This window comes from Pollicipes pollicipes, unplaced genomic scaffold (assembly GCF_011947565.3).
Source record: "Pollicipes pollicipes isolate AB1234 unplaced genomic scaffold, Ppol_2.1 Scaffold_4740;HRSCAF=5597_pilon_pilon_pilon, whole genome shotgun sequence".
NCBI classification, from domain to species: Eukaryota; Metazoa; Arthropoda; class Thecostraca; order Pollicipedomorpha; family Pollicipedidae; genus Pollicipes; species Pollicipes pollicipes.
Genome location: NW_023596545.1, coordinates 1502017 through 1521026, shown reverse-complemented (window position 1 = coordinate 1521026; position 19010 = coordinate 1502017). Strand labels below are relative to the sequence as shown.

At 50.1% G+C, this 19010-nt stretch overlaps 2 protein-coding genes across 4 annotated transcripts; one reads left to right on the top strand and one right to left on the bottom strand.

Annotated features, from left to right (window-relative positions):
* Window positions 1-97: 97 nt before the first annotated feature.
* On the top strand, window positions 98-1509 carry LOC119099137 (putative RNA methyltransferase GSU1452; the record flags this gene model as incomplete). The annotated part of the gene is made up of 1 exon (XM_037222234.1): window positions 98-1509. A coding segment is annotated over one exon (810 nt), but the record flags the coding sequence as incomplete, so codon positions are not given.
* Window positions 1510-3660: 2151 nt separating this feature from the next.
* On the bottom strand, window positions 3661-9537 carry LOC119099404 (ubiquitin-conjugating enzyme E2 N). Of its 3 annotated transcripts, none has more exons than XM_037222544.1 (5): window positions 9370-9537; window positions 7871-7934; window positions 7524-7614; window positions 5236-5391; window positions 3661-3861 (listed from the first exon to the last, which is right to left on the bottom strand). In XM_037222544.1, the coding sequence occupies exons 2-5, from the start codon at window positions 7901-7903 to the stop codon at window positions 3680-3682; spliced, it is 462 nt and encodes a 153-aa protein (XP_037078439.1). In that variant the 5' UTR covers window positions 7904-7934; window positions 9370-9537; the 3' UTR covers window positions 3661-3679. The 3 variants fall into 3 exon arrangements, with proteins under 3 accessions (XP_037078439.1, XP_037078438.1, XP_037078440.1); XM_037222543.1 differs by having other exon boundaries at window positions 9390-9535; XM_037222545.1 differs by having other exon boundaries at window positions 9463-9500.
* Between the last annotated feature and the right edge of the window lie 9473 nt (window positions 9538-19010).

Here is a 19010-nt window from a genome sequence, read left to right as displayed (position 1 = left end):
CGCCGAGCTGGACGCCGACACCACACTGCTGGACGTGTGCTGCGGCGCCGGCAGCATCGGACTGGCGCTGGCTGGCCGCGCGCGCGCCGTGCTCGGTCTCGAGCTGGTGGAGGCGGCCGTGGCCGACGCGCGCGCCAACGCCGACCGCAACGGCGTCGCCAACTGTAAGTTCTTCGCCGGTCGCGCCGAGGCGCTGCTGCGCGTGCTGCTGGAGCGCGGCGAGGTGGCGGCTGGCCGCGCCGTGGCCGTGGTCGACCCGCCGCGCGCTGGGCTTGGCCGCGAGGTGACGCAGACGCTGCGACGCACCGAGGCGCTGCGGCGCGTGGTGTACGTAGCGTGTGACCTACGTCAGGCGCTACGCAATCTGCTGGACCTAGCGCGGCCAGAGAGCAACCAGTACGTCGGCTACCCTTTCGTGGTGCGCCGGCTGGTGCCGGTCGACCTGTTTCCGCAGACGCCGCATGTTGAGGTGGTAGCGCTACTGGAGCGCTGCGACCCGGAGCTCTGGCGGCAGATGGAGGAGGCTAAGGTTCCGGACGCGGCGGAGGGAGGGCAGCACGCCGCTGGGGCGGAGGGCGGCGGGCAGGCGACGCTAGCGGATGGCGCGGAGAAGGAGGCGACATCGGCGGACGGCGAATCAGAGGAAGCGGCCATCAAAGACAGCGACAACAGGGAGGGCGCCCCAACTGACGGGGCGACGGAGCAAGCGGAGCCAGCGGACAGTGATGCACGGCGGGAGGCTGCAGCGGATGGTGATGCACAGCGAGAGGCTCCAGCGGATGGTGATGCACAGCGAGAGGCTCCAGCGGATGGTGATGCACAGCGAGAGGCTCCAGCGGACGGTGAACCGAGGGAAGTGGCATCGGCGAACGATCAGCCAATGGAAGCGGCGTCAGCAGACACGTGATAAGGTGGTGGGGTGATCATGCTGTTTGTGAAAGGGTTTTACGGGCAAGACACCCGGGACTGTTCGACTTTGTCGGGCAGCGTTTGCTCGTTTAATCTGTGGTTGAAAAATGTTTCCAGTGCCGCCCCGTCGTTCCCTCCAGTTTTGCTCAGACCCCGGGTTTCGGTCCCTGCGCGCAGTGTAGCAAATATGCGGGTCGCCCTTTCGTTCGCTTTTGTCCATGCATTGTTGTTGAATCTATTTACCCGTAATGGGCATTGTTGCGTGTTTCTGTGAGGGGTCGCGATCGGGTCATTGGTGCTTCTGCTGCTGGTGCTTCTCTCCTGTTTTGCCACTGGATCGGACAGGCGGCCGTGTGGGGCCGACACGCGGTGCGCGGTGGGCTGCATGCAGTTCGACGTCCAGAACCAAACAAGGAGCGCACCATTCAGAGGCGCCATCAGGATTTGGACCCTGGAAAGGGGAGGGCGCCACTGGAGATATGCGGGGTTCGAACTGATGTATTGGAAGGGAGATCGATGTTAAAATGAGGTGAGAGGTAGGGTCGACCGATACCCGACTGTTACGTGTTTGAATGATCAAAATAGTGCGATCGGCGATGCTACCGGAGAGTGTATGGGTCCCCAGAGGCCTTAGCCCCTCTCCCCGCTGGGGAGTCGCGAACCACCAGGGGTGCATCGGGTTCTTCCAAGGACGTGCGTCATCACACAAGGAGCACCCTCGGGAGGGCCGTGGGCCCTGCAGCTGGCGACGCACTGGGCCTAACTATGCCAGATGCAACATTTCTGGAGAACTGCAAGCATTGCTCAGTGATCAGCGCCGCGTATCATCCCCGCGGGCTTCACGGAGGGTGATTATGGATTCGTAATGAAAACAGTGGCACGTCATGGGCGGACATCTCCGGGGGGGGGGGGGGGGGGGTTGCACACAGCACTGCGGCGCTGCAGGGCGTCAAACTCAAGTTTGCGTCAGTAAAAGGACTTCCCCGAGCCGCACATCCATCCACTGGGACCTCGCGAGCGGGACGAGCGGCGCCGTGATGAGTGCAGCAGGCGCACCCTGCCGTTCACACACCGCTGACACCCTGCTTAACAGTTGGCGCACCTGTCGGGGGCTAATGCAGGCGGGTTGTGCGCGCCAAACCGCGGCGTTCGGGTGTCGGTATGCCTGCTCGCGACCAGGAAATGTGCGTGTGGCCCACGCGGGCAGAGCGGCCCACGGCCCAGCAGCTGACCCACATGCGGGTTGCGGTGTGCGCCGCCTGCGACTCGAAGGTTGCGGCTGGCGCGGGCGCCGCAGTGGCGCAGCCAGGATTTCGCACAAGAGGGGAACGACCGGATCATATGTATATGTGCAGAATGAGTTTTCTCATCCATCTTAAGCTCTTCTGGAGAACAGAGCCCATCTCCGTCGCTTGGGGTCCTGGCTTGAATTCAGGGACATTCATATGCGCAGTTTTCTATTGCGACACCTCGGGATACCGGTTTTATCTAGGCGTAGGCGTAAACAACCATTCTAGTTGATGCACCCTTAAAGCCCAATAACTAATTAGCTTGCTGCATACGTAGACGCCGATTGCTTATCTTGGGCATTGCGATTTCCCGGAACGCTATTCATCGATTCAAAGAGCTACCCCCCGCAGTGCTTGTGGGCAAAATGATATACAACGCTTTTACTAACCCACTACCTTCTTACTGCAATGACGCACTTCAGACTCCTGTTCATGCCCGTTGCGTTCGTAACTCGATGCGGCCGCAGGCTACGCCTGATGCCGTGCAGCTGACCGCCCTACCCACAACAAATGTCATGACTTGCCAAACTTACGCTTTCGTAAATACCATACCTCCAAATTTCGTCATCATTTTCAACCCCGGGAAGAAGTAAAGACCCGCGGTTAGTCAATCCTCCCCTCCCCCCCCCCTCCCCCCATCTCTGGTGCATCTGGTCGCCTTCAATATTCCTACCAGTAACGCAACATACAGCCAGCGACCTATCGTATCCTACATACTGTGAACCTGCGATTCTCCTCTGCGCGTGAGTTCAACGCAACCAGTCGACGACGTCAAAATTTGTACTGCAATATTACCGTGCCGGCCATTACCAAAAAATTGTTTATATTTGTGAATACGTAATAATGGCAAGACCAGAGCGAAAAGGTCGCAAACAAGAAAACCTGACCCAGCTGTCCCGTAGCCCCAGTGGGGGAACTCTGTCCACCCCCGTGTTCTTCCAACACCGTCCGCCCATCGTCAAAGAGAGACAATCTTCACCCTCCTTCATTCACTCCAGCGTCGGATCATGCAGCGCGGCCGAGCGAGCACACACGGTAACTCGGCGCGCGCCAGCCGACAGCAGCGGCGCAGAGCGGCGCACGGCGCGCTCTGTCGCCGCCAGCCGTCAGTCAATATCACAACACGGTCAGCACGGGGACCGGATCGGAAGCCGGGCGATGGAGGAGAGAGCGGCGACAGGCCGGACCAGGGGGAGGGGAGCAACCGAGCTCATGCCGCCGCGGGTCCCAGAGCTGCGCGCGGTCAGATCTGTCGCGTCGCGGCTCGCCGCACAGCCATGCTTCTGAGTGGCCGGCTGGACCGACGCGCGGAGGAGCACCGCCCCCTGCCGGCGACGGGTAGCACTCAGCGGCCGGGCCGGGACGCGACGCGTCGCGCGCCACCACTCGACACCGCTCGCGCGCGCCGCGCCGGCCGCACCGGCGCCGCGTCGCTGGGCCCGGCGGTCGTCGCAGGGCCGCGAGCGTGCGCCGGCCGCCGCTCACTTGTCGGCCACGGCGTAGCGGTGGGTCCAGTCGCGCGCGTTGCGAATGGCCGCCGCCTCGTCGCACTTCCAGAGCTCGGCCACGTCGTTGGCGAGCGGGTCGTCCGGGTTGGGCGCGCTGAGCAGCGCCTGCACTGACAACAGCACGGTACGGATCTGCAGCGCCGGCGACCACTTGTCTGCCGGGTACGGAGGAGCACCGTCAGTCGCTGAGGGCCAGCTGGCAAGAGAGACCGGCGGGACGGACACGCACCGCTTGTGGGACACGGGGGGGGGGGGGGGGAGGGCTCAACTGGAGGTACAGGCGCGCACGGCCACCCGGCGCAAACTGAAGTCTTCCTGGAAGGGCATTGGCACACGGAACAGCTGGCTACAGCCGAATGGGGAGACATACATTAAGACACGCTGCAGCGTGCAGGTTTTTTAATACGCTTTATGACTAGGTAAGCTGGTGTTCGCAAAGCAGCAGGACGCTAACTAGCTCGCTTCAAGTCATGCAGGCACACACACACAACAGATAGACATAATACCTCCAACAAGGGACAGCTTGTTGTTGGGTAATAAATCCACCTCCAGGCACCGCTAAGGTTGCCAGAGTCCCTTTTTCTCATGAAAATTCCCCGTGCAGAATTACCATCCGACGGACTAAGCAGCATTTGATACGACCACACCATCCGACAAGAGCATTTTCGTCTACACGCCAGAAACCACTGGCGCAAGACGTAAACGCAGCCGAAGATTCAGCGCAAATGCACGCACGTTTTCGATAGAAGTTTGTCATTCCAGATCTGACAGCTCTAAGTGTTTCCAGAGCGGCCCAGAGATTCCATAAGTGGACCAATAATGCACCATGTACCCTAACATAACCACCCCTCACCATTCAAAAGACATCCGACAGCCTTCGAAGAACAGCCATCAACTGACATTTCAATGAATCATTACTTAGTCCGGACAGCATGTCTGTCACGCACGTGATTCACCGTAAGTACAGGCTGTAATGCATATAAACTCGCCAATAAAGACAGCGGATAGCAAAATTTCATGCTGTAGCCAGGACTCATTCATAAAGCCCTATGACATAGCCACGTGGCTAAATATACTCCTTGAGACATAAAATGCGCATATACCAGAATAGGCAAAGTTGACATAAATCTGAGAGGCCATGTCCACCTCCGTCGCTTAATCGGTTAGAGTGGCTGCCCTCTAACCCACCGGCGGCGGGGTGAGTGGGTTCAAGTAGCCTCAGTGCCCGCCATTTGCCCGTGCCTGGGATGGCCTGTGGCCGGCGGCAGCAGCCACTCAGATCGTATGGGGTCGGAGGGCGGGGCAGGCCGTGCCGGTTTACACAACGGCACTGGTTACTGTAAACTCTGACCCCAGAAATCCATCCAATTGAAATATTTGGACTAAGTTTTGAAAAGCACTGCTCCTCCATGCATTATAAGCACTCCTTACATTTTAAATGGTGTTAGGAGCAGGCCCATCGCTGATCTTAAAAAATGCGTAGTCGCATGTCACACACATGTTACACGCGGTAGTTACACTGCAGTCACCTTTTAGAATGTCTAGGCAGATCCTCCCAAGTTTGTCGATGTTCGGATGATAAATCTTCGTCATAAACCGGACCTTTGGAGGCGACATCGGGTACTCCTCTGGGAGAAAAAGCTCCAGCTTGAATACGCCGCCTTCAAACGGTGAACCCTCCGGACCTGCAACGCGGATAAAACTGCACCATGAACCCATTCAGATTGAAGCCGCAGAAATGCTCGAGCAGCTCAGATCCCTGCATACGCCGAACACAAATCGACCACGACCCAAGCACTGAACAGCCAGGTGCAGCTATCAGACAACGAAAGAGCCCACGGGCCGGCTCGAGCCGGCCAGTGCAGCTACATGAACGCGCCGATCGACTGTCGCCAGAGAGCGGAGGCGCGCGCTCGCAGTAAGCGGGTGAGGCCGGTGCCCAGCACGTCCTCCCCACGTGACACAAGATTCGAAGCAAGAAAAAATGGACACAGGACACGCGGATATGGTCAGGAAAGAGCGCGCAGGGGCGGGTGGGCCGGTCGTCCACGCAGCGCCGGCGCTTATCGGGAGATCCCCATACCGTGAGATGCCGAGTCCCGATCAGCAGGGGAGTGGAGGAAGAGCCGAGGAGAGGGGGGGGGGGGGGGGGGGCAGGGGCGGATAAAATGGTGGAAGCTGCATCGACGATAATAATGAATGAGCGCAGCTTCTCACTACCACATATTCGCTAGGCGTTCTACGCCGGACGGAATGGCTTTCAATACACGGGAAGATCCGGTTTCACCGGAAATCCCAAGAATCGTCATGGCATACCATGTGAATACTCGACGTTTTAAAACAGTGTTCAATATTCGTGGCCACGTCGTGGGAATGACGACTACATTGAAACAACAATTATTCTTATCCGATATCCTCATAGCTTGTTGCTTGATGTCGTTGTTTGACTCGTACCTCCTCGGGTTTACTGAATGTCCGTGATTTTCAGCATAAATATTCACAATACCGAAAACTAGGACGCGCAAGCTTCACTTGCTTCCATCACGACTGAATTCATATTCATAATCATTGTTGTATACATCCAACGCAGTCAAACACATTCCGCGTTCATTAACACTGTTCACGGCACATGGACAAGGTTTCATGGTTCTGCTAATCCCAAATGACTTACAGCATCGCTGCACCTGAGCGGGACCGCTTCTCCGCATCAGACGGCACCCACGTGAGCTTTGCTCTACTTCAATGTCGTCATGACAGTCGGCAGCTCTGCCCTGTACTGTGTCGTGGGGAAAGCCACCCACGCCTTTGTTCGCCAAACGAAGCCACGCATCGCTGGTGTACAGCTGTGCCTCAGATTGCATCATTCCGAGCAGTTCACTCACCTCTTCGGAAAATTCGCTTATTATGTGACTGGCGGAGAGCTAACGGCAGATGCCATGACATAAGACGGCCCTGGCACTTTGAAGCGAGGCCAGGCTTCCCCGCTGCTCAGCGTAGGCATCAGGTTATGCGGCAGTGACGTCACGTTCGTCACGCCTGACGCAACTCGGCCTAATTGCTGCACATACCACCCGCGCCACTGCGACGCCGCTGAAGGGCTTAGGCAATCCACTGTGACGCCACAGCTGATGCTTCAGGAGCCCGACGTACCACTCTCATAAGCGACGGATCGTTCGGTCATCCATTTCATCTGTCCAATAGAAGATGCTGCCTGCGTTGTTCTGGTGCCAAGGGCCAATGTAAGTCAACTGCCTATAGCATATCTGTCATTATAATTAAGATTATTTTTGCATTGATAATGCTTAGCAAAATGAGTTAACACAAAAACATCTCAGCAATGGCACATTTCTGAAAACAAGAAGTCACAACCATAGGCCCACCAATGGAGATCATGGAGGGCATAGGCCAAGAAATCTGGTGCTGTCCTACCCACAGAAGCATGCTGAGTGGCGAGTTCAAGACTGAATCTCCACCATCTGGCCAAATAACATTTTCTTCACAAGCAGTTGTATACAATGCAGTGATCCCACAAACACCTTACACATTATCAAAAAGCCATTGATGTATTATTAAGAACATCTGGATGATGAAATCAATAGGAGATTAAAACCAAGGACTCCCTTTGCTTTTTTACTTCAGCTGAACTTCATGCTGTTTTGAGATCAATACCTTATGTTTTGGCATTCACATATTTTTGCAACATGATAATTGAAAGTGATTTGGTACCTTCCACACTTTGAAAGCAAAGACACAGATCAAGTGGTACAAAGTCATCAACCAAGCTGTGAATGGCTAGAACACATCATCATCAGCTTACCTGCCACTATCACATGGAAGTACCTGGCATTTTGTTCATCTGGCACTGCGCTGATGCCAGGCACAGGGTCTGCCATCAGTCGCTGTGTCTCCTGAAACATGTAGCAGGGTAGCTTTGATAGCTCTGTTTGACACAAGCAACAAAATGTTTCAAAACTAAAGCAAAAAAATATGTGATGAATTGTCACTATCCACACATCCAAACAAGACTCTAAAACATAGATGATGTGTCCACAAAAAACCCACCTGCAACAGCAACACAGACTATTGATAGCCATCTCATCAATCATTGGTTCACCCAAACAGATGAATGCTGTATATATTGGCTGTCTGCTTAACATTACATACCTTGATGATCCTTCTTGGTAACTGGCTACTCATTTTTTTCTAAAAGATAGCTAATGTTGAAGTCCTGTAACAAGACAGTGAGATGGTCAGTTCTAAATATGGATGTGAACAAACTATCAGATTGTAGGGAGCAATCAGTCTTTTAAAATCATCTCCCACTTCAAAAGAGAAAAGTTCAGCTCTGTATCCTCCTCATGGGAATACTCACTGCTGTTCATATAAAGGACACATGTGCACTGGAAATGCAGGAGGGCTAGGAAATACATTGTGGTTAAACAATGAATAACCATGAACAGCTGTAAATAGAATGGTGAAAATCATGACATGGATTTAAAGTGTAATGTAATGTGAGGTGATGTTTCAATAGGCCCTATAAATGCTCTGATTATGTGAGCATATGGTGCACCCACCTGAACTCAGACAAACATATACACAATGCTATTGATGCAAACTATTAAGTATGTTTCTTACATGAATTCAAGACTTAATCATATTCAAAGTGTGAACATATTCTTGCACATCATTGCTGACAGTATGATAAAATATTCATCAGTCAATAAAGTCTTGAATTTAAATAAAACAAATGCATAGCACCAGACATGTGAATACGCAGCATGGCAAGGCACATAAATTGGGGGAACGGCATAACTTTCTGTGGGGCCAGCAACCTTTTTCATAAAAAATCACTAAAAGATATAGGTACCTAACTGTTCTTTTTGTGTAAAACCTGTACTTGACAAGAACATATATTTTCTAGGATTATCATAAAAACTGTCATATTCCTGTAAGTACAGAGCTATTGCATTTTATGATACCCCACAGCTATCACTTTGTCCTAAACTGACATGATTAATATGACTTCATTCTGAATTAGCATGATGTAACCTTATCACTTTTGACATGCAAACACTTCAATATAGTAGTAGTATCTCAAAAAACATGTTCTGGAATGCAGAATGCATCTGCACAGCAACAGGAAAGTAAAAATCACATATAAATACAGAAGCTATCATCAAACCAACATTTCTGGTTGCAAAACAATCATGCTGGTTGGCAGATTCTTCATGCACCTATTGTCAGAATACTAATGGCAATAAGACAAAATGAATATGATTCAAGTACTGGCATGATTCTGCCTTCCTTTTGCTTTAAGAGATTACCAATATCCAAGAACGAGATATTACAAAATGTCCCTACTCAATTTTGAAAGAACACATTTCTGCTGAAGGCACAGGAATGCTTGAAAAAGTTAGACTCCTTACAAACATTACAAGCCCACTGCATGTAGGAGAGGTAGAAGGGAAACACAAGCGAAAATAATGGGAACAACCACATCGCAATAGTTACCGGATTCCAAAACCGAATGCACCCCGGGCCCCATCTGTTTTGATGCAGTATGTATCGCCCACACACTCGCATTTTCTTGTGCCCAGTAACAATCATGCACATATCAAAACGCATGCACAATTGCCAAAAGCTGGGTTGAGGCAAGAACATACCAATGCCAACCATCTATTACCTCGGTGTGTACGTATAAGTGGCCTACGTACAACGCGCAATCGCCACCAAATGTAACTTCAGTGCAAGATTACCCGCATCGTTCAGCAACACCCGATCAGCTTGTCAACAACGCGCATGTTTTGCAAGCAACGCGGATGGTAGAGTTCAATGGAATCAGCGGCAGAACACCCTGGGTGGAGCGGTGGAGCTCATCGCCCGCTGTCTCGCGTTGGAGCAACGCGTCTCATAAGCCGTAGAGTTTTGGTAGAGTGCGCAGCCAGATTGCAGGTAATAAAAACTACGAGAAAATTTCAATTAAATCTTTTTAACCCCTTCTAAGTCCTTTCTAGTCAAGTGTCAAAAACAATGGGCGGACAGTGCGGCCTGGCATAGCATAGGAACTTTCTTATGTGAGGATTTCACCTTTGAATCGCTAGGGTGAGGGCCTCGGCCTACATCATCGACGAAACCTACACCCGTTACCTGGTTTCTCCCCGAATTTCAGCCATTTACTTTTGTTGTATTTAAAGCTAATTTTGCTCCGCAGGAAGTAACGCATGGGGTGTTGCGATTCCATTTGCTCATTGCATTGCAAGCATTCATAGGTATCTCCTATGCGGCACGATTCAAGGAAGTGAAAAAGGCCCAAAAGCCACGATAAACCATGTCTTATAATGTTTGCAAAGCTGTATGTTACTTTTAAAGGGTGTCCGTGCGTTATTATAGATTTAGAGCCAGACGTCCAACATTGTCTTGCAGCTAGGAGCCATTTTTCAGCGAAGGCTGCTCTGCAGATGTCACTGAAACAATCATATTTAAAAGATGATTTTAGACGTAGAAGAGTGGAAATTTATACCATCGGTCGCTGCCGTCAAACGGGTACCTTTATTACAGTTGTCCTATGTCTTTAATGCGTTGTATTAACGTGCCATCCAGACCCATTAGGAATAAACAACGCTGTATTTTTCGTGAACCATTTGGCAGGATGGCAATCAGAAGCTTTTTTACAAGGGCGCTTGGGGGTCTTCACATAATTAATTCCTGGTGTTATTTGCCACTGTCAATGCTGATTTCTGTGGCATCAAGATTGGGGAGGATGCACCACCTAAGCCAAGTTGCCGCCGAACAATCTTTGATGATGTCATTCTCAAGCCCGTACTGTTTAAGACGTGTTTATGCACAATCCCTCTTCATGTGACTTTTTCAGTATCAGTAACCAGTGCACTGGGGCTGAAATCCGGGAAGGTGCGGACCCTTAACCCTTTTTAGAACTCAGTGTCATGCACAGAGCACAGGACCATCCAGATAGGAAAATTAGTCCGTCCATTGTTAGGAAAAGTCGGCGACCAGACTTAAACGTGCAGGGTGCATCGAGGCCCATTATGCGCACGTGATTAGTGCCTTAACGCGCGATGTCTGGTAACTTGACATTATGCTAATATATGAATGATGCACGCCGCGTGACGCGTGATGCGCGTAATTAAATGAAACAAACCTATCTCTGAGTAGCATATATGTATGAATATTTGCGTTTATACACGCTACTAACATTATAGCTTTACATGACAGCATGTGGATCATTGAAAGTTTTCTTTTCTTCCTCTGAGAGGCAGTGGCCTTCAACGAGCTCACGCGACTTTTGCCATGAACTTTTGTGCTAGCACGTTTTTGTTTTTGCAACAGTTTTCCGGTGTTTTTTTTGCAACAGTTTCTCGATGAGTAGTTTGTTACAAAAACTGTATATGTAGCAGTTTTTTGCATGACTAACTTCTTACATGATGAGTTTCTGATGTTGCATGACTATGTTGTTCTACCGTCCTTAAGAATACAAGCTTGATCTCAAGGAAAGTTGTTATACGATCTCTTTTTATGCGTACTTTTGACCTCAGCAGACTTATGGGCACAGCCGCCAGATAACACCCGAGGAGTATGTCTTTGCTGCGGACAAAAGAATGTATAGGAAAGACCGTTGGGCACCTGTTTGCCAGTTTGTTTGCGTGCGTCCGTCAAGATAAGCTGCGTACGGTATCAGTTTCGTAACGTGGAAAGATCATTACGTAAAAACCTTGTTTGGCAATGCAGAAGTCTGAAAGTTCAGTATGAAACTGATTGCATCGCGAACGTTCGTAGGGATAAGCCTTCGTTTGCCGTTGTTCGCCAATAATGAAATTTGTCCAAAAGTCTTTCTTCGCTAAGTTTTTAGCAAATGTGTGATGTGGACACGACTATTCGTCGTCAAATGCGTTTTTTCATCGACAAAATTAGGTTCACATTAGTGCGCACATAAATTTGAAATTCAGACGCATGATGCGTGCATGATTACGTTCAAGTGCATGGGATTAGGATGCAGGATGATGGGTGCAGCGACCGTTTGTGTCAGCATTTCCGTACGCCTGACGGAAATACTGACATGGAGGCACCAGAAGGTATAAGGGTTTGAATGCAGCCCAAAACCACGATATAGCGTGGGTAGTGTTAAACAAATCACATGAACGCCTGATTCATGTTTCGAAAAATAGGATCGGTTGGAAACGTGAAAGTCGTGTAACGGTGAAAGAAGGTTAAAAGAGTGCTGTTTTATCATGAGTTGTGCGATATTTATTCCAGAAATTTCCACTTCTTTGTCGTTACCAAGTTGATCACTGTACCCAAACGACGTTCCCACGAATCTTTTTTCGCTTGGGTTTTTTCATTAGGATTTCGTTTGAGACCGACCATTATTTCCCAGGCTTTGATGTTGGGACGGAACATCGTATAGTTCAAAGAACCCAAGCTGCATTTTAGGACTAGGGTATGAATGTATTCCTCAAACACAGCATTCAGGCGGCATCGGAGAATGGCGTAATAATTTGATAATCAGGTGATCGATTTTTCCTAAACCATCTTCATAGGGGTGCTTAGCACACAAGCAATTGATGCTGCATCACGAACGCTTATGAACTTTTACTCAGGTCCTTTTGTCAGACAATGTTTGTGTTACTAGCATTGACGCGCTGCAGAATGTTTGAGACAAATTTTGTATTTTACGTCATGCGTGAGAGCTGTTCGCCTACGAGCTTTTCTCTCCCTTCAGGCTTTTGCCATAGCAAATATTTTATATTTTGCAGGCGTGCTTCATACGATGCAAACATTTGTTTAAGAGATCTTTGGTGATAGCTTTTGCGCACGGTCTTTTATCATACGCACTTCGCGTCATGCGTATCATGCGCATTTGTTAACTGAGAACTGTACATGAATTTGCTTAATGTACAAGCCCTTTTCAAATCATATTTTTGTCCTAAAATCTTTGTCTTGGTGGCGATTGATAACAGGTTTCTAACGTAAGTGTTGCATTTTACAGCAGCACACGACTGGCAATCAATGCCTGCTGGTTCATACTGTTATGACTTATTCGAAACTACTGCAATTGAGCGGTGATATCAACCTGGAGCTGAGTGGCAATGCCCTATGTATATATGCTATTGAGCGTGGGGATTCCCTCATAAACAAGGCATGTCCCTTGCACCAAGCCAAGGCAGCGGCAGACGGGGCCGCTCGCTGACAGCACACCGGCGACGCCGGCAGCTCACCTGTCCAGACCCGCCCTCCCATCCCTTTCGCTCCGCTTTGCCTAACGCTGCCGGACCTTGGCCTCTGTCGGCACTGACCCACCCGCGCCATTTCGTGGTCGCAGGAGCGAGTAAGGTCGTCAAGAACTGGGGGGGGGGGGGAGGGTCAGAGAATTTTTGGCGATTATTTCCATGTGCCGCCGTCAGCCTAGTGCTAAATCATTTCAGTTGTTTGGAGGTGAGCTCGATCTTCGAAGCCCTCCTCCACTGACGCGATCGTTCCCTCGCCCATGCTTGGTCACATCGTTCCCGGCCCGGCGTCCTGGCTGTTATGCTGGCGGATGGCGTCCGGAGGGCGTTTGGCCTGTTCCGGTACGCGATTCGGGAAAAGTGGCCGCATTCCCCAGACAGGCTGCCGCGCAGGGAGGACGGCTCCTGGAAGTGTTAACGCTCGCGCGCTGGGTGAATGGGCGAGTGTGCGCTGTGCGATATCATTTCCGTTTCGTGCATTGGGGCTTCGTGTGGTAAGATTCCTTTTCATCGTCTCATGTGTTTGATACGACCGGTGCACTCGCAAGGCCGTGCGATGTTGTGCAAGGTGCCGTGCACCCATGTTGAATGGAGGGCGAAAATCCCTCCAGTGATGTGCATCCATCCTCAACCAGGGCCGTGGAAACCCCCTCTCCTAGTTAAACGAACCTCACTTAACATGCGCCCGGGTGGCCGGCCAGATACCCTTTGCTCGGATGGGGAGGGAGGGGGTCAGTTTGACACCCCTAAGATCTCGGGAACTAAGAGAGCTAGAGACAACAAATATACAGGGTGCGTTGACCTGTACGTGAACTCACTTAGGTCAAAGTTTCAGGTTCCTAGATTATGACCTTCGGGTCAAAAAAGGTCAAACAAGTTCAAGCTCCAGGTTGTCTCCAAAGTGCCCCCGGAACCTAGATAACCGTTTCTAAGCAAAAGGTCGCATGCTCATTTAAGGTTAGTGACATTTGTTGACCTTTTGAAAGTCAGGGCGACCAAAATCATACAAGATTGCTTTGCGTTTTGCATTTGACTGAGCGACAAGGATGTCAAGCGACAAGGATGCTAGACAGTATGTCCCTAAAACAAAATGTTGACCTGGGTCATTTTAGGTCCATAACCTATTTTGACCTCAAGAAGTCCATGGATGATGTAGAATGTGGTTCCTGCTAACAATAAATTCGGAATGAGCACCAGAAACTATTCCATACAGTAAACCCTAGAGCAACAAAACAGGTTGGTTTTGACCATGGTGTGACCTTCATACCTGACCTTAGGTCAATGTAATGTGCTCATTCAAATGTTGTGTTTCCTAAGAAAGCATCTCAAAGATGTATGGCTTCGTCTGACACTCCGTTATTGGGTCAGACTGAAGGATTCCCTAGAAATTGCCTTCGCTGAAACTATGGCCTGACTTTGACCTGCCATAGGTCAGCGACCTTACAAGGTACATCTAAATTGTTGGTGTCAAACAGTCCCAATTGTCTACGGCTATGCAAAATTTGGCGCGGCTGCACCGCGCCGTTCGGAAGCCATTTTGGAAAGACCTTCGGGGGGGGGGGGAGTCAATTTGACCCTCTACCCGAGCGCGCGTTAAAGGAAGCTGGTTGCCGCCATTGTGTGGAGCGTCATATGAGGCTAAAAGTGTATGACAAAGAAATCTCCCCCTTCCCCCGCCCTTTTGTTAAAAGATCTTAGACAAGGCCCTAGGCCTGCATAACTTCGAACATTATCGACAATGCATTTGCGACATCTCATCGCCGGTCTCTCCTGATGTGTTTGTAATGTGCGAGCGATGTACTATTGGTGTTTTCGTTCAGTTGGCGTCAGTGTTTGCGTATTTTTCCGACAGGATGACGTTAGCTGTAGCAAATTTTGATGGCGGAAGGATGGACATCTGTTCCAGCCCTTGATTAGCTGGAGAAATGCTCTCCTGTTGCATTGCTGAGCTGCTGTTGAGAACTGCAGCTGCTCTACTTGGGAGGCTGCTTGAGGCTGCTCCTGGCCGCCCGGAAGCACTTTGTCTTCCAGCAACCAGGCACGGCAACCAGGAGCTTCTGACAGAGACAACAGCTAGTGCTGCTGCAGAATCGTCATGCTTGGAAACGCAGACTGTGTTCCATGGGTTTGTACTGTTCAGCTTTTATTTCACCTAGAATTCTGCAAAAATGCATAGCGACAATTTCCTTTCTACAACTATTGGCAATTCCGCAGGATAAACATAGCGGAGACAAACCTATTTCATCTGTCTCATTTCTCCGAGTACCTTCTTGGATTAACATTACCAAACCGAGTTTTGGTCTCGTGATATGAGAAAGAAATGGCTGGATTCCTTCTGAAACTGGGGCTGGTAATGTTTGCCCAGTTTGCTGCTTTATCGTTGATTTCAGACATTTTTAAACGAGCGCACGCACTTAATATTGACGCCCGCTTTTGCTGTCATCAGCCGCAGGCCACTCAATGCAGGGGGAAATAGCGAGTGCCTAAAGCGACTCGCACTCACCCTTCCATAACTGAGTAGATCGGAAAGCAGCTGCTTCAAAAATGATCTATCGAGACAATATCGTATTCCTGTATAGACCGTTGGCAACTACTTTGCTCTAGTCTTTCTAATGACAGTGATAAGTTTATTAGCATTGTCCCGGTAACATAAAATTTAACACTCACCTTCTTTTTCATAGAATATAAGCGCTTTGCTTGCTTGCGCTCATAAATGAAACCATTAATAGTTTGATGTTCTCACTGTGACCGCAGGAAGACTTAACTCAAGTCAGTACGTTGACTTATGTCGTATATGGAGTACTTCCATGCAAATACTCCAGGGAAGTAGTCTGACATAAAGTTTTTCCGTACAAGTGCTCGTAGAGAGTGTATGTGCATGCAGAGATTGCATAGTCCACAGTTCATCTCCGCGACATGCCGGCAAGACGAACTGTTGCCATGAGTTCGGGCAAAGTTTAGAATATTTGCTCCGGGCATGTCTCTCAAACGGGAAAATAACGCGACACCAAGTTATTTCGCCTCCAGCGGCCGCTAGTATTTTTTTTATTGCCATTTCTGCACTGTTATTCGACGTAGCTGTCCTCATTGTTATCAACTTCGATGAGCGACTCAACATAAATTCAGTCCTTCCAGTACAATTCAGTTCTTTCGGTACCAAATCTGTGCACATGAATAATCATCCACTCATGGCATGGGGCACTTAGGGCATGGGGCAGTGATTTTGGGCACTGAATATCGCCATTTTCTGGGGCCATCCTGCGCAACACACCGCGCCACGGTGCCCCCGCACCGGAGCAGAATAGGTACCGGGAAAATGGTTTTGGCGGGAGAGACTGCGACGAGGGCAGGAAACATCGCGCTGACAACGGCAGCAGCGGCAACGCATAACGTGTGTTAAATGCTTAAGTGATTGTCGCATCGGGCATGATAAGAGAAGTGTACATTTTGTGGAACAGTGCTATTTCCGAGGCAATGTATGACAAATGCATGATAAATATACCTTGACCAGGGTTATTATTGACATGAAACAACCTGCCTGGAATTAGGGCGGTCCATCAATCAGATGGATATTGCAGAGGCAGACCGCTGAAGCCCAACTGGGGTCCATCTGGGGTGGTTAAAGGTACCATTTGGGCTAGTCGTATGGGTCTCATCTGGGCTGATTATATGGGTCCCGGCTGAACCTGCCTACGTGGGTCCCAACTGGGCAGCTCAGGTGGGCCCCATGTGTCAGGCTAAACTTGGGCTCCAGGTGGGCTGCCCATGTGGGACCCAGTTGGCCATGCCTACGTCGGTTCCAACTGGACAGCCCAGGTGGGCCACATGTGAGTTTCAGTTAAGCCCCATATGGTTCCGGGAAGGCCGCCCATGTGGGACCCAGTCGGTTGCCCATGACATGCCCACATGGGACCAAAGTGGGCAGCCCTGATGGGCCCCATGTGACTGTCCATCTCGGACCCACATGGATCCCAGTTGGACACGCTGGCTGGGATAACTACGGAATGATTATGAAAACAACAGGCTTGCTGTATGTATGAATACAGACGAGTTTCCACAGCGGGGACGTGGGACCTATGTTCGAGTTGAGGGACAAACTCCAAAGCACCAAAATGGGCCCTCTGAGACTAGATAGTGGGCCCCTGCAAGCCTGAATGCGCCTTTTTAATGAAAAGTGGCCCTATACAGCTCAGAATGGTCCATGCGAATCCAAATAGGCGCTCCACATTTGTAAATGGCCCTCCACGGGTTAGATTGAGCCCTCTAGGCACTTCAGGTCAGAATGTGACCCTGCGGATCAGAATATGGGCCCTCGTTATGCCGGAATGGGCTCTGTACAGGTTAGAATGGGCTTCCTACAGGCCCGCATGAGCCCCTTTACAGGCCAGAAGGAGTCCTCCATATTCAATAATATGCCCTCTGCGTGTCAGAAAGGGCCCTCTGCAGGTTAGGATGGGCTCTCTACGGTCAATAATTGGGCCTAATGGTCTAAATGGGTGTTCGATAGGCCAGAATGGGCCATCCACAGCCAATAATGGCCCATTTTTAGAAAAGACACTCTGCAGTCAATAATAAGTCATGTACAACCCTAAATGGACCTCTTGGCATGACAGAATGGACCCTCCACAGTCGGCAACAGGCCTTCTACAGGCCAGAATGGGCCCACTTCACACCAGAATAAGGGGCACTACAATCAATAATGGGTCCTCTTCGGGCCTTCGTGGTCCCCTCTACCGGTCAAAATAAGTCATGTACGTTGTACAAGCCCAAATGGGCGCTCGGTAGTCAATGATGGATCCTCTACAGGCCATAGCGGCCCTCTAAAGATCATAATGGACCCTTTACAGCCCAGAATGAACCATGTAAAGGCCAGGGTGGACCCCTACAGGCCAAAATGGCGCACCCACAGTTAATATTGGCCTTCTTCAGGCTCGGAAGTGCCCTGTTTTGGTCAGAATATATTCTTATCAAGGCCAGGATGAACTCTTGACAGGTCGACATGGGCTTTTACACGCTGACGTCATCCCTCAGAAGTTCAGCATGGCCCTCCACATACCAGAATTGGCTCTCCACAGGCCCTCCAAGTTGGTGGAGGGGGCGCCGCCCCAGCTTTCAAGTTAGGGGCCCCACTGCCCCCCCCCCCCCCCAGTTCCTACGTCCTTGAGCTCCAGTATTTATTATGCTGCACTGAAAACTTTTGTCATTTGCCAACGCATGAAACCGCGGTAAGGGTTCCACGGACACACATATGTTTTTCATCTCCCGCCGGATGGCAAACTCCTTGCACTTTCCACCGTCTTGAAAGTAAACTCTCTACATTACCACCTACAGACGTGTTATTACCTTTTGTTACTCTTTGCAAGACGGTCGATCAGTTTCATTTGTCATTTGCCAGAGGGTAACTAGGGAGACCGACCATCCACCGGGTGGTAAAACCCCTCGCGTTTACCATCGCCTCGAGAGTTACGCTATTCATGAGACGAGAGACGCCTCTAATGTTTCATTTAAAGCGAAGATCAACACTGTTGCTTCACCATTCACCCGAGAAGGAACACTGGGGCCGACCGTCCTCTAGGTGGACGGTCGGAAGCTCATGTATATTTTCGGGTCATCCACGGGGTGGTAGAAACGTTTGATATTTGCCATAACTCTCAAAGAAACATTCACAGAGTATAGATATTAAAAGCATCAGCAGTCATCATCTCAACGTCTACCATCGATATGAGGTTTTTACCACATGTGGGCAGCTCCCGCACCTAACACAAGCCAACTGTTAACATTGAACCACTTTTGACATTGAATCTGTGGGCAAAAGTGTACAACTACTGGCTCATGCAAGAACAGGCCTCGTGTAGCACGCACATAGCGCGGGACATCGGTGCGTCGGCCACAACTAGGGGTGAAAAAGGCTTCTGATTTACCGGATACGATGGTGACAAAAATTGGCACTTTTGCTAGCCAATTGGTGACAAAATTTTGAAAGTGAAACCAAATCTTAGCAGACAAGACCATATTACAACAGATTATCCCAACTCGACGGAACTCAAAGCTAAGTATTGGTC

Coding starts and splice junctions, on each gene's coding strand:
- LOC119099404 (XM_037222544.1), bottom strand. CDS start 7,903: ATGAGTAGCCAGTTACCAAGAAGGATCATCAAG. Junction 5,392..7,523: donor CTTCCATGTGATAGTGGCAG/GTAAGCTGATGA, acceptor TCCGCGTTGCAG/GTCCGGAGGGTTCACCGTTT. Junction 3,862..5,235: donor CTGCCTAGACATTCTAAAAG/GTGACTGCAGTG, acceptor CGTACCCGGCAG/ACAAGTGGTCGCCGGCGCTG.